Genomic DNA, 20,790 nt, shown 5'->3' with positions numbered 1-20,790 from the left:
ATTCTGCTGGCTCCTAGTCGTCTTGCCATGGTCTTCTTGGTCTGTGAGCATTTCAGCCACAACAATTCTGCCAGGCTCCCTTTGTACCTGTATCTGTTTTACGGCCAAACACTTGATTTAAAACAAACTTGATATATTTACTTACTTATATTATCATTTAATATTATAATTATTAAATATTAAAGATCATATTATCCATGTTACTACTAACAATAAACCTGCTTATTAGAGTCTAACATTTATTTGCAGTTCTCTTTTGTACTAGGGAGTTTAATCCATTCACGTTATTTTGAATGCTGATGTTTTTAGAAGTCTTGATATATTTCCTTACTTTCTTTTCATTCTGCCTTTTCTACCCCTTTTCATTTTGTCCTTTCATGACTTGTTTTGAATTGATTGAACTTCTGATTCACAATCTCAAAATATATTTTTAGTCAGGTGACCTAGAATGTGACCTACTTAGAACCATTACAATAAAATTTCCTGGCTTGGGGTTTCCACCTACCAATCAGTTAGAATAAATTCCAATTGAATTCATCTGAGGGCACATATATTTTTGAGGCAGGAACCAGCCTAAGGAGACAGGGTCATCTGCAAGACCCTGGCCTCACAAGATAAGGCCCCTAACCCATCTGCAAGCTGGGGGAATCAGATGGAGGCCACCAAGATCCACATTCTGCAGCCTCGGGACTTTCCTGCCCAACACATGAGCCCGAGCACCCAGGAGTCCCCTGAAGGCGACCCTAGCCCCATGAGCATAGTAGAGGTCACACCCAGGGAGGGAGAGCTGGCCTGCTAATGATGCATGCGACGCAGGAGGTGGCATGTCGAACAACAGCGCAGACACAAGCACAATCCCACCTCTACATGCTGTGACAAGGCACTCCTGCCCAGCCTTTGCCTAATAAAAGCCCCACAATCCTGCTCCCTAAGGACCGGGTCACCTGCCCTGTTCCTTTCCACACAGGCCCCCTTGTGCCTCGCTTGTGCAGAAGCCAATAAACTTTTACTTGTCTACTCCCGTTTGTTGTGTCTCTTGATTTCTATCCTGGGGGACAAGAACCCAGGGCGCGGGAACATTTTCACAAAATATGATACGAGAATTTTCCCTTTCTAAGGCTATTAAAAAAAAATAGTCCCTGTTGTTTCCTTTTGCCATGGGTGGAATATTTACTAACCCCTCTGGTTTATTTGAGGACATAGCCCTTGGAAGATGTGGGGTGTGCATGAGTTTCCATTCCAGCTCCCCACATTGAGCCAGCGCCAAGGCTGCATGTTCCTTGCTTTGCCCTTATTACCCCACCTCACAGGTTCTTGGATCAGTAAAAGCCATGAGGTCAGATGCAACTTCACTGCTCATTGCTAATTTGCCTTCCTGCTCCCCTGGAGCACCGCCCCCCCCCCCTTTTAGGTCAAACATGGATTTGAGGGGATGTTTGTTGCATATTATTTTACATTTCTTGGGATTTCCTACCAGGAATGTCTTTCATATAATCTAGCCAATGATATAGCCAAAGTGTAGAGCCAACAATCAATTCTTTATAATTTTTGTGACTCTGCTATCATTAAAGAATTTGAGTGGCAATTTTTTGCCTGAGTCCTGCCAGCTACCCTCTGTTTATCCCATGGTTCTGCTTGATGGAATTGACACAGCAAAACCGCAGCCATTTGGCACCAAATTTCATTCGTAATCAGTGGCCAGATTTAACTATTCAATCACAGGCTGGGGAAATGGAGTAGAGAAAGGGAATGACCAATGGCTCAGCTCCGTCCCCAAAACTGCAGGCCCACCACCTGAGAACAGCATATTGAGAAGAAATGGAAAGATTTGTTTTTGTTTGAGAAAGGCAGGTAAGATTGAGTGCCATGGAGTTTTACCACTTTTGAAGCATAGTTATCAACCCTTCCATCGTCCAGCTAGGAAAATATGGCCCAATGTATGTCAAGCTCACACTCAAAGAGTTAGTTACCTTTCTTCCCACTACTTGCCCATGAAGGCAGACTATGGGTAGAAGTTCTTTCCATAACAGGACAACTCAGCCACGTGTAGAACACTGGAGAAGGATTCCATACTGAAAATAGGCTTTCAAAAATTACAAGCTGTCCGTTGAGGCTTCTTCATAATATAACAACTATGAAGTGAAATCAGATCATTAGCATGGATAGAAAACCCTTTTCATCACTAATTCTTCATTGTTCTCTTCAAGCGTTTGGCTGAAATGTAAGCATCAGTTTCCAAGTAGTTTATTTTATTATACTTGTTCCATTTCTAAAATTCCAGAAGGGCCCTCTTTCCAATCTTGGGTTCGACATGTTGCAAATTAGTCATCAAAGTGTTGAAAAAGGCAGAAAAGAGCGCTGCTGTGCATGTTCATGCTCCATTTTTACTATCTGGGATCTCAAAACGAGAGGACGCAGCGGATGCTGAAACACAAGAAATCAAACATGGAAATGACTGACTTGCTTGCATAAATAGGGGTAGGACAAAATAATCACAGTGTGAGTATTTTAAAAGACAAATTGTCTACCCATGCCCATTTGTTATCTCTACATTTATCTCCCTGTTTCCCCCACAGACACCAGAGAACGTCTCCTGAATCAAGCTCGTGGGTAACTGGCAACCTGGGGTCTGATTTGGGTAAGGGAGGCAAACATAAGGGAATACAGCTTGTGAGCCCTGAGCAGCCATCTCATTTGGGTCCACAGTTAGAGTCCCCTCACTCCATGACTTCTAATCGCCCTTCCTCGGGCCATGAGCTGTGCTGGTGGGAAAGGGGGACTCCCCTAGCCTCTCTCTGTTTTCTCGTGGTGAGTGGCTGCCTGGGGACCATCCCAGTATTTGACTTCAAATGGCGTTTTCCTAGTTTTGTTCCTCATCTGCTGTGATGCTACACCTGCACTTTCAATAGCTGTGAAAGAGTTCTCTGTTAGGAAGAATAATAGGCATTGCACATTGTACATTGACAGCCTCCCCAGATGTGCGCAGTATTCTAATTCCTCTGCTCTGAACGCGTTTGTGTTAGGGCCCTTGGCTCATTAATTCTTGTTCTTATTTATTCATTCATTCAACAAAATTGTGTTACTTCGCAACTCCCATGTTTCAGGTATTGTGCTTGATGCTGGGGTAGTGATGGTGAATGTGATATTCAAAAAACCCACAGTCTAATGTTGCAAGCAAATCACTAATCAGATAGGTACATTACAGTGTTGGCCATGTCATAACGGGGGAAGCAGCAGGTGCAATGGGAGCAGAGAGGAAATATATGTCACCCCGATTTCAGGGAGCTCGGAGGCCTTGCTAAACTGTGATTTGGACCATGGCTGAGAGCTAAGGAACGTGGAGTGTGGAGGGGGTGGGCTTTGGGCACAGATGGGTTCCGGGACAAGGAAATAGGTGTGCGCAGGCTCAGAGACAAGGGAGCCTGTGCCATCCTTTGAGGGGCAGGGACTGGGGGAAGACTGGAGGAAGCTCAGTGTGGTTGACGGATTGTGTGCAAGGGTGCAATGACAAGACGTGAGAGGAGCATGGAAGATGTAGAGAAAGAGCAGTAAGAGTGCAGGAGAATTTGCTCAGCTGGACACTGGCGATGTGATCCTGGTGGTCACTGCACTGCATGGCCCTGGGTCTTGATTTTCTTCCTCATAAAGCGAAGGTGACAGGCAAATGACCTCAGAGGTCACAACTGCTCCTACCCTATAAAAGGTAAGTTCAACAGGTCCCTCTGCAGAAAGGTGTCTACAAATGGCCCCTGCTGGTGGGCGGGGAGGGTTAATAATCATCCAGCCCAGGGATCTTTGTGTAAAACCCAGAGGCTTGGTCTGCATTTTTTTCCTCAGGAAAGACTATCTCAGGTTCATTGCCCCCTGTTATGTTCTATTACCACATACACTGTAAATATTACAAAGGCTCAAGTTAATATATTTACCATTGGTGCCAAAGCCTAATGTTCCCAAATCATCGATAATTATTGAGCCAATTCCAATAAAATAAATATAAAGAGAAGTAACATTGCCTGATGGTCCAAGTCAGCAAGATTGCTTGAGGACTTTGTGTATAAGCTGGAGCAAACTGCCTTCTTTCAGGGTCAAGTTGTGAAATTGGTTTCAAGATAAGGAAGATGATGATTGTAAATTAAGATCTGGGGTTTATTTGCAGTCTCCACCTGTTAGTCATAGTTAACGTGAAGGGCAGAAATGGCAGCTTTTCTGATCTTTTGACGTGCTTGTGCACTCTGCAAAAGTGGCCATCCGATAAATAAATGCTAGCTCGCCATCCAGTTAGCACCCGTGCCTATCTCATCTCCTCAGGAAATTAGATCCACCTTTTGCATTTTCCCCCACAATTTTGGTGACCTTGGTCTTTAATTTTTTTGAGAATACTAAGTTAAAAATGCTTGACAATCTATGTGTTCTCCAGCTTTCAGTTTAGATTTTCTCACATACACCATTGTATGAAACACTGTGTGAACTTCATGCTGCAAATGGAGAACAATCCTGCAATTTTGCTAAACCCTCAGCATGCTTTTCCTTTTCCTATGAAGGTGAAGCTTCTAGTCCACTGTCAGTAATGTGGGGACTGTCTCTTGTTTTTCCAGGGCTAGTGGTCAACAGATTTCAATACTCTCTCGCTATAAATCTGCTTGGGTCACAGCGCTCTAGAACCCATAATCCTACTCTCCTCAGCTCCGAACTCCAAATACATAGAAGCACAGCTGTCATCACAGAGCTGCAAAGCAGCTTCAAGGTCAAACAACCCAACATGTGTGTTTTTCAGGTGGTTTGGAACTCGACTGATTTCACTCAGTCTACTCAGCGCACGTCAATAACTTCAACCAAGGTGCTGTTGATTCCTGTCAGTCCCTACTGGGTGGGACCTCATAGCAATGTCGCAGAGGGAGGCCCAGGAAAGGCAAGATAATATCCTAGGGAAACTCAGTGTTCTTTAGATTCAGCCTCCTCGCACTCTTACTTGTTTCCACAGAAACCATTCTGCGATCAGGACTTTACATTCACTGCCCTCTGGAAACACAATTGGGTCCTTGCAGACTGGATGGTTTGCTGCTCACTACAGGCAAGTTTTGTTCTGTCTTCTATGGGCTCTTGTACACTGTTCCCAATTCTACGGCGCCTGTTCCCCAGACGTCAGGTCGCAGCTCTATCAGCTCCCAGGCCCAGCTCAGGGGTGGCCCCTCTGAGGCTTCCCCACCTCCCAGTGAGAAAGGAGCTCTCCAGGCCTTGCAGGCGGAGTCTGGGCTCTTCTGACCAGACATCATAGTCAGCCCTAAATTGGGGTTACCTATGTATGCAGTGCCTTACTCTCCAGTCCAGGACCACGAGTGACCTGAAGACAGTGTTTACATTCAATTCTGTTTCTGCAGTGAGACCAGCACAGTGTTGCCATTAGTCACTTAATGAATGTTTGGTGACTAGAAATACTTGTGAAATATCCAATGGTAAGCTGTTGATTGAAAATAAAAAGCAGCACAAATTGTATCTTGTAAATAAATAAATAATTTTCTGGTGGAAGTTAGCTCATTTCAAAGTTGTATTAGTCATCCCAGGTTGCTAATTAAGTTGTAATTTAATTTTTTGGTCATAAGCAAAAAACGAAAATTTTATTATAATGTATTTTTGTACTACTCTTTCTTTATTGGTCTTTCCTTTTTATTTTCACATTTGATCTTAATAGTGGTCTCTCAAGAGAGGAGACAGCATTATCCCCATTTTATAGATGAGGACAGTGACCTGGGCAAAGGTAGCCATTTTAGGTCACACACTGACTGAATAAAGGGCTGAGGGCTCCTCACAACTGACTTAAAGCTCTTTTGTTGTCTTTCTCTGAACTGTTTCCCACAACCACCCTCTTTTGACTTGGTCTGAAAACTCATTCTTCATAAGATTTTGGATGTAAGAGTCACACATCTCAGATATCTCACACAGATACATCTTACACACACACCCCACCCACACAAATACTCACCATTTTCCACCTTGGAGCAATTCAAATGCCTCATTGATCCTTTCAAAAGGCAACTTATGTGTTATGAGTGGGTCTATGTTGATTTTTTTTTGCAGGTAGTCAGTCACCAGTTTGGGAATGGAGTCTCTGGTTTTATACTCTGTAGGAGGAAAGGTCAACAATAATGAGAACTGAAAAAATCAAAACTAACGAAAGAATCAAAGGCACTATTTAGGTATAAAACTGGCAAAAGCATTCATGGGCGAGAGTAAACTATTTACCTCTTGACCCTTTTCCTGATCATCAGAGCAAGGGAACTGGTTCCATGGCAGAACCCAGATCCCGCTCAGGAGTGCTGAGATTACCTAGTATCGCGGAGGAGCCTCTGTAGGCTGCAGTGGACTGTGGAGTGGACCCAGCGCTGTCGTGATCACGGACCGACAGCTGCAGCTTTCCATTGCCTTCAGACACTGATGATTTCCTATAACCGCTTATCCTCCATCTGGCTTGATTTGAGTTACCACGTTCTCCCTCCACCTGAGGCTCTAGATAGATCTTCAGAAACCTAGCACTTCAAACTCAGAGATAGGTATCTCTACCTCTTTAGCAGTGTTTTGGAGAGTAAGTGCAGCACAATAGTTGCTGAAGATGCTGGTGGCAAGCTGCCTGGATCCCACTGACGATTTGATCACCGTGAGCAAGGCAGACACAGGCCTTATTTCCCCCATGTCTCTAACTCTGAGGGGACTGAGCTTTAGAGAGGTTAAGTATTTATCACTGATTGTATTTCTTGTGTCTTTCATTTTCTGTAGTTTATGATGCTTTGGTATCTCAGGCCTTGTGGACCTGGGGAGGGACTGGCCCTCCCAGGGCTAGCTAAGTTCTGGACATAGCAAACAGCTTGCTTCAGTGCGCCTTTGATATGCAAACCAACAAATCCCCATCACCCTCCTTTTCTCAGGCACCAACAGTCTGGGACACTATCTCCTGCCCTAAATCACCGCAGGTCAGTTCCCCAACAACTGGGGGCCAACCCTACAGCCCAGACCCTGCTGAAGCTCGCTTGGCTTGCCTAGCCTGCCTTGGCTGTTCCTTTTCAGGAAAACCACAGCAAAGTCTCTGGCCCATGTTTTCTCCTAGCTCTTTCTGCCCCCCGACTGACCCTGGGTCTTCCCCATTTGGTCCTGCATGGCGTGGCATGCCCCCTCCACCTGGGAACTATGATTAATAAACTCTCCTTTCAAGGCAGTTGTCTCTGGGTCTGTCATTTTACAAAATCTGATAAATCAAATCCTGAGTATATTTTAAAACACCGATGCACACCCAGAATGTGGCAAAGCTGAAGCTAGAACCCAGGTCTTTATATTCCCAGCAGACTTCTGTTTCTATAACGTGATGTTCTTTATAAATGCCATGTAAAATTGCATTTAAGGCTATTATGAAATCTTAAGATATGGTAAGAAAAGAAGTTTGAATTGCGTTTTAAAGAGATGGTACTCTTTATCAGAGCCCTGGCTACAAATATTTTAGGTTGCCTAATAGTACAATTCATAGTAAAAGACCTGGGTATTACGTCATTGGTATGCAGGATTTTGAGTAACATAAAATCTTTTCTGCAAGGAAGTGAATGAGAGGGAAAAACCATCACAGATTTTTCCATCCAGAATGAGAGTTTTGTTAAGGGTGATTTTCCTCAGTCTGTTTGCATATAGTGAGGGAGGAAGGAGACATGACAGACGCACGATGAAGAGTATTAGAAAATGTGAATAAATTCCTCCATCGAAGCCAAGGATGGCTGGCACTGAGCAGAAATATCAGTGTCAATTACGCTTACTCATTCCAAGCAGCAGCCTAAGCACCTTGAAATAGTTCAATTTTTAAATTGAGCTTTTATTCAAATTGGAAAATTCAGACATCTAGATTTTCTAGAAAAAAAGAAAAATTTATAATGGGAGGTTGGTCCAGGGCAAAATTTTCTCTAGTATTTGACATCCATGCACTAATCTGATTTTATTTACATTCGGTCAACTCATGCAAAGCGGCACCAGTGAAGAAAGGAAGGAGCACCCAGATATTTTAAACCAGCAAAAAATCCTCCAGTACCATTTGCAATACACGTGCCTTCCTCCTCATCTTTTGTCTGGGCCAATAAACTGCTCTTAATCGTTGTTGTTACTGCTAGAACTCAATGTTAATTTTGTGGCTAATATGTGTCAGTTTATTTTTCCAGGGCTTTACTTGCATTTTCTCGTTTAGCTCACAGTATATTAAATAAGAAAGGAACTATTATCTACCCTATTTTTCAGATGATGGGATGGTGATTAACAAGTTTAAATAACTTGCTAAGGTCGCACATCTAGTAAGTGATCTAACAGCAAAACTCATGTTTTTAAGCTCCATGCCCCCCTCAAATTAATGTGATCTGAGCATTCTAGCAAAAGTCAACTGTGCTGTCTAATAGAGTGGCTATTTAGATAAATACTTTAAATAAATTTAAAATATTTGAGTATTTAAATTTAAATTAATTAAAATTAAATCTAATTAAAAAGTCAGTTTTCCAGTTGCACTAGGCATACGTCAGGTGTTCAATAGCTACATATGGCTTATGGCTACTGAGCTGGATAACACAGCTATAGAACATTTTCATCATCACAGAAAATTCTCTTGGACAGTGCTGATCTGGAAGCATACTGAGAGTGGGTTGAGGTGTGGTGAGAGAAGAATTTGGGGGTGTGGTTTGGGAAAGAGAGATTCAAATAGCAGACCACATTAGAGTGGTCTGTTTTGTTCTTAGATAGCAAATTAGTCTGATTGTTAAGGCGAGAATTGAGGGTCAATACAGTGAGAACTTCTTCCAGTCCTATCTTGTGCTGGGGAATGACCCAGGGATGTGAGATGACTCCTCACCAATTATGAAGATCCAGTTGCCAGCGAGCACCCTGAAATGTGGCTCTTCTGCATCTTACTAACAATGGCAAAATATTAGTCTATTTTTGGTCGCACAGGTAGTAAACACCTATAGGGAAGGTAAAGGTGTGCTTTTGTGTTTCACACATTGTCTTCTATTTCCTTTCACAGATGACTGTTTTTCCTAGCTTTTCCCCACTCCATTTCTTGCCAAACAGAATGCAGGTGGTCGGGTTTCTGGCAGAGGCCATGTGGAATCAAAGACCTACTTCCCAGAATGCCGCCTTTCAGGGTTCTCCCAGCGAGAATCAGCATTGGGTCAAAGGAGAGTTGTGACTCGGAAGGTGCTGCTCCAATAATCACGCACACCCCGTAGCTCAGATGGCAGGACTCCAGAGACGCGACCTAATTTCAGAAAGAGACTGAGGAGAATCTCAGCACCCCAAATCACACTTCTTCTGACTCACAAGCTTAAAACATACTTTTATGGGTAGCTACATGGGAGAAATAACATGGAATAGCATAGTATGCGATATCCCCCTGTGAGATCTTAGGCAAGCTGCTTTAACTTAATGACAACTGAGATTTTCAATATTGAAAATGAGGATTAGTACTTATTTCATAAAATGATGTGAAGATTAAATGCGAAAAAGTATGTAAATACTTCCGCACAGTACAAGGCATGTAAGATGTGCTCAAAAATACCAGTTAAGTTGTGGCCCAGATGGCACAGTGGTTAAATTTGCACATTCCACTTTGGTGGCCCGGGGTTCGCTGGTTTGGATCCCGGGTTTGGATCCCGGGTGTGAATTCGTTACCACTTGGCAAGCCATGCTGTGGTAGGCGTCACAGATATAAAGTAGAGGAAGATGGGCATGGATGGTAGCTCAGGGTCAGTCTTCCTCAGCAAAAAGAGGAGGATTGCAAGCTGTTAGCTCAGGGCTTATCTTTCTCAAAAAAGTAAAAATGAAATAAATAAATAAATAAATAAAGACCAGTTAAAATGACAATAATTTTGTGTCTTCATGAAGTTAATTTAAGGTGTCCCCACATGTTGACAGGCAGCTCCCCTTCACCGTGCCCCAAGCCCACATACCATGGTATCGATGAGTCCCACGGCCTCAAAGGCAAAGTCGACACCAAAGCCCGTCATTTCCACCACCACCTGCTGGACGGGCTTCTTGAGCTTCTGAGGGTTGAGACAGTCAGTGACGCCCAGCGCTCTTGCCCGGGGAAATTTCTCCTCATTGATGTCAACCCCGATGATCCTAGAGGCACCAGAGGCTTTGCAGGCCATGACGACGGCCGAGCCGATTCCTCCAAGTCCAAAGACCACACAGGTGGAGCCGGGGGTGACCTGCAAATCCACAACATAAACTTCCATGAGTCGTCCAGAGCTGATGCTCCTGTGTTAATAGGAAGGAAAAAGGCCACTTTGTTTCCTCTCTGACGGGAGAAGCTCTCTGACCACATGGCTCCCAGAATGTGGATAGAGCCACAGAAAAACAGCACGAGAGTGCATGCCCACCTTTGCGGTGTTGAACACAGCTCCAAAGCCTGTAGGCACCTCACAGCTCATGATACAGACTTTATCCATAGGAGCAGCAGCATCGATTTTCCCCACTGAAATCTCATGCACAACAGTGTATTCAGTGAACGTGCTGGTGCCACTAAGGTGATAAATCTTCTTTCCTCTGCAGGTGAATCTGCTGGTTCCATCTAACATTAATCCAGTTGGAGAAAGAACACTATTTCACAGATACAGAAAGTGACAAGAAGAGAAATACAGGATTTTAGCTCCCAGTCAATACCTGTACCAGTGAAACCAAATTGGGTGAAAGGAGGTCAAAGAAAGTGCAACTAACTTTTCTTTCAAGCACAAGTTGCCCTTGGGGTGTAAGCAGGAGCTGCATTCTCTGCACTCCGGAAGAGGGAACATTAAGACTTTGTCTCCTGAGGAAAGAAGAACAAAGAAAGTGATGACCAGCTTGGGTGTAGGGATGGAGTGCAAGAAACACCATATTTATTGACAGGACCTTGTTTGTAGTAGGTGTTAGCAATTCGCTCTAATGATAGTTCCTATCTTTGGAAGTTAATCATCATTTCACTTTGGAATGGAAACAAATCCATTTTAATGCAAGTGCATCTTCAAAATACAAAATAATAGAGAGCTCAGTCGGAGAATGAGAGCAATATCTGTGGCATGAGGCTTGTCTATATTGGCTAGTGTTCTATGCCAGGAGCCTAGCAGTGTTTCACCTGACACGTGCTTAATAAACATTTGTTGAAAAAATGAATTAATACCCTAGTGTTAGTGGGAGAATTAATACTCATGATAAGATATTATATCATTGATTAAGAGCCCCGAATTTGAGGTAAGGAAGCCTGTGTTTTAATCCTAGCTTTCCATTAAGTAGTTAAACCAGCTGAATAGGAATTAATTTGCCAGTTTCTATTTTCTCATACATAAATGGGCATAAAATATCTATGACATATGTTTGTTGTTAGAATAATGTGTGATCTTGTAAAGCATCTTGCAAAGTGTTTGAAACATGAATTATATCCAATGTGGAAGACATAACTACAAATTCTGGAGGAAACTTTATTATAGATGATGCCTACTTCAGACAATTTAAATGGTTAGTACGTGTGTTTGTGACTAGCGTGCGTGGGTGTGCGTGTGCGTATGTGTGGAAGAAACGCTCTTAACCGTACATACTTTTAATCTCAGGATATTCCAATATATTGTATAGATTTGCAATGTTTAGTTCTATTTGGGAAAGGTAGACTAGAAGATTCTTTTTCTGTGAGTCCTTTCAGTCAAACACAAAACTGGAAGCTTCTGCATCTTAGTCTACCTCATTTTTTATATCTGGTGTGTGACTGCATTTACAGTTTTTTGTCTATGTGTGATGAGTTTGGCGATCTTTGTGGTGGTTTTGGGGAAATGTTAGGAGTGAGTTAGGAAAGAATTTACTGGGTTGGTACAGATCTTGGCCAGCGACCTACCTGCTTTCACGCTAGTTACACCGTCTCCAGTACTCTCAACGATTCCAGCTCCCTCATGGCCCAAAATCATAGGAAAAGGAACTCTGAGTTTGCCTTCTAGGATGTGCAGATCTGTACCACAGAGCCCAGAAGACAGAATCTGAAAGGTGATTAAATGATTGGAGATAAATGCCCTGTCATAAATTAGATCTTTCTGACGAACGCAGTATTTCCAAGTCTGGAGGCAGAGCATGTTCTTGAAGGCCTGGGCTATAAATTCAACACGTTATTGATTGTGCCCATGTAGTACAGCTGTTTCAGAAAAAGGACCAAAACACATAGTTTGCCTCTGTCTTTATAATTTTCCCTAGGTCTCTTTAACATCACAAACAGCAGTGAAGCATCCTCTAGCTTTTAGCCAAGGAGAGCTGTGTGTTCTGTGGGATGTGATAAGGCAAACAACTCAAACTTTATGGTCTGTTTTGATACCTGTTCTTAAATATAGGGAACCCCTGGGTAACGCCAAACTCATGCTTCTCCCCCTGCATCGCCCCTGCTTCCCTGCACCCCCAAAAGAAGAAGCCAAAACAGAAGTGTTTTCAGGTCTAGTTCCCTGTCCTTATCCTGGCACACTAGTTCATGACTTCCAGCTAATATCCCAAAGGACAGGAGGGGAGGCCCTTTCTTGGAAGACTGTGCCTTGGTTCACAGTTTTCTTTCTTTTTCTTGCTTATGACTGGTTTCCTTCCCTAGGGATTCCAGCAGAAAATGTCAGTCAGCTTTCCTCCATGCGAGGAGATTCCACAACTGAATGGAGCTGGTGGCAAATCGCACGTTATTCTTACGTCCACACCGTTCACTTGGCACATGTTTAAAGCACTAACGAGTTCCGTCTAGATATTTTCCTTACTATGTTTTTTCCCGCTCAGCATACATCGATCCTTGGAGCTCTGATACTTTTTCCAGTCCGATTGTTCAGTAGAACGCTGACTTACTTCTTTTATTCCTTTCTGATCTTTGGAGGTGGAAGACATGTATGTGTATGTCTTCCTGATCTGTTTCCTCAAGTTTTTGGTCAGAATAGCTGTCCTGGGCAGCTCATGTCTCTCCACCTTGGTTCTGACCATAGGAAATCTCAGACTGATCACATGTCCAGGTTATTGGTATTCGATCCTTTATCCAGTTCTCTGAGCCAATATAGCTGTCCAGTAACAGTTGCTGGTTCCACCTCCCCTAACTAAAATCATCCTCCTCTCTACCCTTTTTGTTTTGCAAACTGTTTTAGGCTGTTCTCCCATCTTTTGTACTCTGAATGATCTTCATGTTCTGTTCTTTTCCTATTTCAATTAACTAGTTTAAAAAATTAACACTGGGTACCTCATTTGTAAAATTAGAACAATCGTACTTAACTTGTAAGATTGTCGTCAAGTATAAGTTAAAAGTTATACACAGGTAGTTCAGCTTCCTGCATGGCGAGGTAGGCTCTTTCAGATTTGACTCCCCACTAAGGACATGTAGAAAAGCTGGGCGCAACATAGAAAAAAGAACACTAGCAATGGATAAATAAAAATCATGTATCGACTGATAGGACGCAACGATAAAACTTCAGTGACACCCTTGCCAGAAGTCATTACCTGGTCTACCTGGGAAATAGCAAACCAGCTGAACAGAGGGACGTTCTACAGAATCTATGCTCTATAATCTTCAACAGTGTCAGGGCCATGATAACCAAGGACAGATCGAGGAATGGCTCTAGATTGGAGACTCAACTGATATGAAAACTAAATGCAATGTGGGATGTTAAGCTGGGTCCTTTATGAAAGTGGAGGTTATTCGGTCAATTGGCAAAACTTGAATTGAGTCTATGATAACATATTCGTAATATATCAATGTTAAGTTTCTAATTTTACTGGTTTATTTTGATGGTGTATAATTATGTGGGAAAATTTTCTTATTTTCTTGAATTACACAAGAAGTAGGGGTTCTTAACCAGGGATTCTCAATGAGATATGGAATTCAGCAAGAGATCATAATCAAAAAGAAAACCTCATAAAGCTTTTTAGACTTGAATGCTGTATGACGGACAGTGATTAAGCAGCCCCATTAACAGTTCCTTAGGGGGTCAGTCAGTGCCACAAAGCAGTGTGTATAAAGCTGGTGTTCTTTGGGCTGAGCTTATACTCAGAATTTAATGAGAGGTGGGGGGAGGGGCATTGATAATTGATAAGCACTGCATTGCATGGAGAGGACGACAATTGGCTGACGATGTCAACTCTCCTCTTGCTATTATCTCCTAAATCCTCCCATTCTGTGCTGCTGATTAACTTTGAAAAATGAACAAATTCGACTGCTACACTCCATTGCAAAACATGGATTCTGTATTTTAGAAGGGAATTATACAGTGAAATCTCCCGTTGAGCATGATGCCCTTCCATTTTATTCTTTATCTGAACACGGCTGACAATCCATTGTGGCAATTTCTGAAGGTGAGGTTTGAGATGGAAGAGGAAGATTCGAGGCCTAATTCTGCTGACAATTTTGGTAAGGTTTGTGATGAAGAATTACAATAATCTGAGTAATTTCATTGCAATAGTGCAAAATGCCCAGGATAGTCAAGGAAAGTTGAAGAACAAACTATGGGACTAATTCTGTAAGATACCAAGACATTATAAATCTATCATAATAAGACCATTTAGTTTTGGTGCAAGGATAGAAAAAATAGACCAATAGATCAATGGAGCAGAATAAAACACATGAAAGAGATCCAAACATGCTGGGTCACTTGATTTATGACAAAGAGGGCACTGCAGTGCAGTGAGATGAGCAGACTTTTCAAATGATGCAGGTCAATTTGATGGGTAAGTAGAAAGAAGATGACACCAAGACCTCTGCCTCACAACAAACACAATACAATCACTCCTGGGTGATTTAAATTTATAAATCTCAATGTGAAATGAAAACTAGTTAAGATTCTAGACAAAAGCAAGGAAATGATCTTCAAGACTTTGGGGCAGGCAATGATTTCTTAATTGGGACACGAGCAACACTAGCCATTAGGGAAAAGCTGTATCAATGGGCTGCTGTAAAATTAGGAAATTCCTTTCATAAATATAAGCCAGTAAGAGAGTGGAAAAGCAAGCCACAGATTGGAAGAAGGTATTTGTAACACTTACAATCAACTGAATGGGTTGTATGCAGAATATATATGTTAAAAAACAACAAATCAATAAGAAAAAGGCGACAACTTGTTAGAAAACAAATAGGCAAGTGACATCATCTGCTTCACAACGAAGCACATCCAAATGGCCAAATAGCATATGAAAGGTGCTCAAACTCATTAGTTATCAGGCAAATGCAAATTTAAATCATAATGCAATATCACTACACTCCCAGTAGAAAAACTAAGGTAAAATGACTGATAATATCAAATGTCAGATGCGTACAAACTAGAAGACTTGCATTGCTGGCAGGAAGGTCATTTTATGTATTTTTATCAGTTATGGACCAATTCTCCGTAGCGTGTTGGGCACCAGATCTTGGTAGCAGACAGGCTAATACACGCCATGATAAGCATGAGAAAGGTGAGAAGAAACGTGCCATCTGTCTGTCTCCCTCACTATTGTGACATGGTCACAAGATGACAGGGCTGATTGAAGAAAGAAATAGCTCCTCTTTCTAAACATTTTAATTCTTGCAGAACATATTACTACTTTGTTAGTTAGTTTAGGCGATGCCCAGTCTGTTACAAAGTTTAAAGAAAAGCATATTGCCTCCCTATATCTAACACAAATAAAGTGAAAAGGAAATAAAATTCCTTAAATGCTGCTACTGAGAACTTTTCATAACATTACACAGAAAGTGTTCTAGCCAAGGTCAATGGTAAAAACTTTTTCAAACCTGACTCTGGCAGAAAGTGACATTTTCCACCAAAGTGTGTTTAAAATGGATCGGTCATTGTCAATGACCGTGAAAGATGCCAAGGAGACGAGAGAAACAAAGAGCTCAGACGCGAGAGAGTACGAAATGATTTACCCCTGCTAGAGGGGTAAAGCAGGCAGCCAGGTTTCTGTGGCATGTATTAGATGGAAATAAATTTTTCTATGGGTAACAACTGACTGTGGACCAGTTCATAAAATGTCACATTTTCAGCAAGTGCCAAGTGAAAGACTGCAAATGTGGTATGAGGAATAACGAAGGTTTGGAATCAAGAGGGGACATCCCAGTGCAGATGGTACTGGGGTCATGATCGGACACGATATAGTGCAGTTCTTTGGAACTTGAAAGAAGCATCTCAGCTGAGCATCCCCGCTAACAACATTTAGCCATGATGTTGAAAGGTGGCAGTGAACTAGCGTCTAATTGGAGATTCTTATAGCTCATGTATTTGTTGTCAACCACGTAGCCACAGTTTTAAAATTTCAGCCTGTGGGTTCAGTTATGACCAACGAGTGGGCTGTCAAGTGTATTTGACATCTGAAGTGGATATTTTTAAATATTCCTTCATCCACTAAAAGTTTGAGCTTTGATCCTTTGGTTATATTCAGATATAATAATGTTTTATAATATCATAATGTTTTATGTCAATTTTTTTCAGTAACTAAATGAATTTTAATAAAAGTGGAGCATCTACAAAAGGTTGAATTTAGGCTGTTATTAAATCCTACCACTGATGGATATTTTATTATCTGGATTTGTGCTTTAGTTTAAAAACAAATAATAATTTAAAAAAGAAGAAGAAAGGTTAATTTTAAGGATATCTTTAACTTAGATTCAGTGAAATATTTCATGTATGAAGTAAAATTTGCACTTAACAAGCAAAATTATTACACTCTGCAATTCAGCCTGAAGGACTTCCTTGAATATTTCTTGTACGTCAAGTCTGCTCGCAGCATATCATCTCCGTCTTTTAAAATCTGGGAATGTACTTCACCTTCCCTTTGATAGTTTTGCTGGAGCTTTGGCTGGTAGTTTTTTCCCTTAAGCACTTTGACTGTGTCACCCCAGTGCCCTCGGGACTGCATTGTTTCCAATGTTCATTGTTAGTCTTATTGGGGTTTCCTTGTATGTGACGTGTCATTTTTCTCTCTCTCATTTCAAGATTTTCTCTTTGCTTTTGTCTTTGAATGTAGACTTTCACTATGATGCGGCTGGGTGTTCATCTCTGTTCATTCTACTTGGAATTCATGAGGGTCTTAGATATGTAGATTGATGTTTTTCAGCACATTTCGGAATGTTTTCAGCAACTGTCTCTTTCAATATTTTTTTCTGCCTCTTTTTCTCTCTTCTCCTTCTGGGACACCCACTATGCATCTGTGGACATGCTTGGTGGATTTCCACAGGTCTGTGAGGGTCTGTTTAGTTTTCATCACTCATTTTACTTTTGCTCTTCAGGTTGTGTAATCTCTAATGATCTGTCTTCAAGTTTGCGGATTACTTCTTCTGCCAGTAGATTATTTCAAATCTACTCCAGTGAGTACCTCCAGTACATTTTTCATTTCATTGATTAAACCTTTCCACTCCATGTTTTTCAATTTCTGTTTCTTTATTGATATTCTCTTTTTCGCTGAGTCATAGCCATCATGCTTTCTTTTAACTATTTCAGTATGGTTTTCTTTAGTTCGTTGAACATATTTACAATAGCTGATTTGAAGGCTTTGCTAAATCCAATCTCTGGTGCCCCTCAAAGGTCATTTTGATTGTCTGCTGTCTTTCTTGTTTAAAGGTCACACTGTCCTGTTTCTTTATAGGTTGTAATCTTTTGTTCAAAGCTGGATATTTTAGGAATAGATTGTAGCGTCTCTGGATTCTGATTAGTCTCCCCTCCATCCAATCTTCCCTCTGGGACTTGTTGATGCCACTGTTCTCGTTAGTCCATTTAGTGGCTCATGTAGGCTAATTCTGTGAAGTCCATGCCCCTCTCCCCTACTCTCCACCAAGGTAGTATCTCTGACGTCATGCTCAGGTTACCAGTTTTTTCCATTGGTGTGTTTTTAAATAAAATAAAACACAGAAGTTGTCCTTGGATCAACGTGGCTTCAAGCCTGCTAGTGCCTGATCCATGGTTGTGCTCAAGCCCCTGAAGCTAGCAAGGCTTTTATTCTTTGTTGATGTGTCTGTGTGTATCTTGGGGAATGCCTTCAATCTGCCCCAGGTTCAGGCAGTGACTCGAGTTCTCAAGTGCCTACTCTGGTTGCTCCTAAGGCATGCTCACCGCCTCTGGGAACCCCAGGGACAGAAGTGATCTTGGCACGGCTCCTTTTAACTGTCTCTTTCCCTGGTTCTCTCTGCTCAACTTGCTGCTACTAGTTTCCTGGAGCTTTAGGCCTTGTCTTATTTGATTTTCACTAAGATCTCTATTGTTTTTGACATTGCCTTAAGTCATGACTTCCTCCACACTGTCTTCCAAATAAAGTCAGCCCTCTCAGCAGAGCTGCAGCTATCTATGGTCCTCCTTTCTTGCCTTTCTCCCTGATTGGAACTTCTACACTGTCACATCACAGTTGTGGGAGAGGATGGTGGCTGGCTTGCTTCTTCTCGAGTGACAATTTTGCCCTATGAGTGGGCAAATGGTAGCCTGAGTTCTTCTCATCTTGCCCTTCCCAGTGTGGAACCTACCAGGGAGGGCTGGCAAGGAAGGGGGCGATCTGGGCTCCAGTATTCGAGGTCAGTCCTGTGGAGTAGAGCCTCTATGGGTGGGGGCTGGGGGTGGGGAGGGAGCCCTGTCTTCTCAGCCATGGCCACTGGGAATAGAGTGCCTGCTCTATCAGATAGCTGCATATCAGAATAACTTTATAATTGTGAAAAAAACAAGAAGTTTATGGGTTGATAATTTCCTCTGTGGATTTTTGAAGTGTTTAAAAACAACAGTGTATCTAAAACATTTAATATTTCAGTCTTTAGACATATTTGTGCCACTTCAACAAAATGAAATGATCTCACTATTATATATGGTAATATCGATCTAAGTATAAAGTAGAAGGAATCTTAATTATCTTTAAGTAGAAAATGCCATTTGTAAAATTATTGTAAACACACGTATCCACATCCACACCTACTAAAAGTCTCATTTATATTTACCTTAATTCGAACCTCTCCAGCCTTTGGTGGGTCCACTTCGACCTCTTCAATGGACAGGGGAGCATTTGCTGTCCAGGCAATGGCTGCCCAGCATGTGATAACCTGTTAAAAATATAATAAAAAGATGAAGTGGGCTTATTGCTATTAAATAAAATTGGGTGACATACACGGTTAAATTCACTTCTACTATGCTGACTGGTTGCTCTGATGATCTCACTTTGAAATGCAGATGATCTCCTTCATTCCTTGAAAGCAGTCACGCACACAGACACATATATATCTGAATGAGAATATAAAATGTTGTAATAGGAAATCAGTGATATCCATCTGTAGAGAAATGTATATATGTAGCTCTCTACATAGCTCATGTCATCTATGAGATAGATAGATAGTCAGCCTTGGTTTAAAAAGTTGTTTTATGCCAGGCATGTGATGCACTTTATTCTTAGAGGATTTCTTTTCTGCATTCCAAATGGCACAAGATGTTAATGTTGGCCAAATGATCTATGGAGCAAAGTTCAGTTTATAGAGCCAAAATTTATGCATTATAATTTCTAATATTAATCATTTATTTAAAATGGAGAAGATTAGAATTCATCACACAAAGAAAATTATACCAAAAGATGGATGTTACCTTGGATATAGGACAAAAGAAACAATATTAATTTTGCTCCTTTAGTCAAATTCATTCTTAGAGAATATCATGTGGAACATTTTATCATACCTGGGTACGTAGTTTCTGTGTCTTATAACTCTTGTTCATTTATTGCATTTTTGTTTTTAAATCTCTATGCAGTTCAAGTTTAGATATTCATTGACTGATTTTTTCCTATATTAATAGGTGGCTGCCTTTGGAGGATGATTTTAACTTTGTAGGAGAATATTTTTACTTTACAGAAAGATGGATTGTTTCTTTAAACAACAATAGTTCTTATTTTATCACAGTTGTGATCTTATTTCCTAAACCCTGACTTACAAATTACCAGGAATATTTCCATTGCATAAAGCATGGTACACATATTCCCATGGCAACTTCAACACGGCCTTGGATAATAAAGTCTTACCTGCTAAGATCATAGAAAGGACTACACTTCAGAAAAGAGCAAACAGTGACTTACTTTGCCAGCCATTTCCGTGGAGAGTTGAGCTTGCTCCATCATTCCCTCTGGCCGCTGCAGACGTGACAGCTCCTCTGCCTCTTCTCACCCGTTCAGACTAAGTACCACAGTATTCTCACACCCAGAGTGACTCACAGCTGCCACACACCAATCAGGGAGGGAGGGAGGAGGAGAAGGGAGGGGAGAAAGGAAAACTGAAGGAGAGAGGGAGAAGGAAGATGGGAGATGTGAGGTGGCAAGAGGAAGCATGAGGATGAGAACAATTTGAAGAGAAAGGAAGGAGGATTATTGAAAGAAAAAGGAAAGTCAATGGGAGTTTTAGAAAGTAAAATAAAACACATGAAGTAAAATTGTCAACCTCTCCTATAATCTATATGGCGCTTTATGGTTTGTGATGTCTAAGTTCATAATCTCATCTTATCCTTAACCCAACCTCTAGGCTAATTGTTCACATCAACCCTTTATAAATGAGGAGACTGACTTTCATAAACATTAATTTTAGCTAGAGCTCAAATGAGATTTCTGATTTCAAATGTCATGATTTGGGGGGAAGAATAATGAAGAGAGATTTAAAAAATGATGAGAAGAGAGAAAAATTTAGAAAGAATGATGAAGATTGGTGAAAGGTAGCAGAAAAGGAATGGGCATAAAAGAAGGAACAAAATTAGAGAGATAGTTTAGAAAGGAATTGTCCTAGGCAGGCCAGAACCTACCTCAAACTGCTTTATGCAACACTGGATA

At 41.4% G+C, this 20,790-nt stretch overlaps 1 protein-coding gene across 1 annotated transcript; it reads right to left on the bottom strand.

The window, feature by feature from the left end:
• Nucleotides 1-136: 136 nt before the first annotated feature.
• On the bottom strand, nt 137-20,428 carry LOC103545230 (alcohol dehydrogenase 1-like). The gene is made up of 9 exons (XM_070606748.1): nt 20,050-20,428; nt 18,932-19,033; nt 11,876-12,014; nt 10,732-10,819; nt 10,395-10,614; nt 9,963-10,223; nt 9,136-9,271; nt 5,981-6,119; nt 137-2,424 (listed from the first exon to the last, which is right to left on the bottom strand). The coding sequence occupies exons 1-9, from the start codon at nt 20,089-20,091 to the stop codon at nt 2,400-2,402; spliced, it is 1,152 nt and encodes a 383-aa protein (XP_070462849.1). The 5' UTR covers nt 20,092-20,428; the 3' UTR covers nt 137-2,399.
• Nucleotides 20,429-20,790: the final 362 nt, after the last annotated feature.

Source organism: Equus przewalskii, unplaced genomic scaffold, assembly GCF_037783145.1.
Source record: "Equus przewalskii isolate Varuska unplaced genomic scaffold, EquPr2 contig_12227, whole genome shotgun sequence".
Taxonomy (NCBI): domain Eukaryota; kingdom Metazoa; phylum Chordata; class Mammalia; order Perissodactyla; family Equidae; genus Equus; species Equus przewalskii.
The sequence above is the reverse complement of the archived record's forward strand: the minus strand, read 5'-3'. Positions and strand labels throughout refer to the sequence as shown.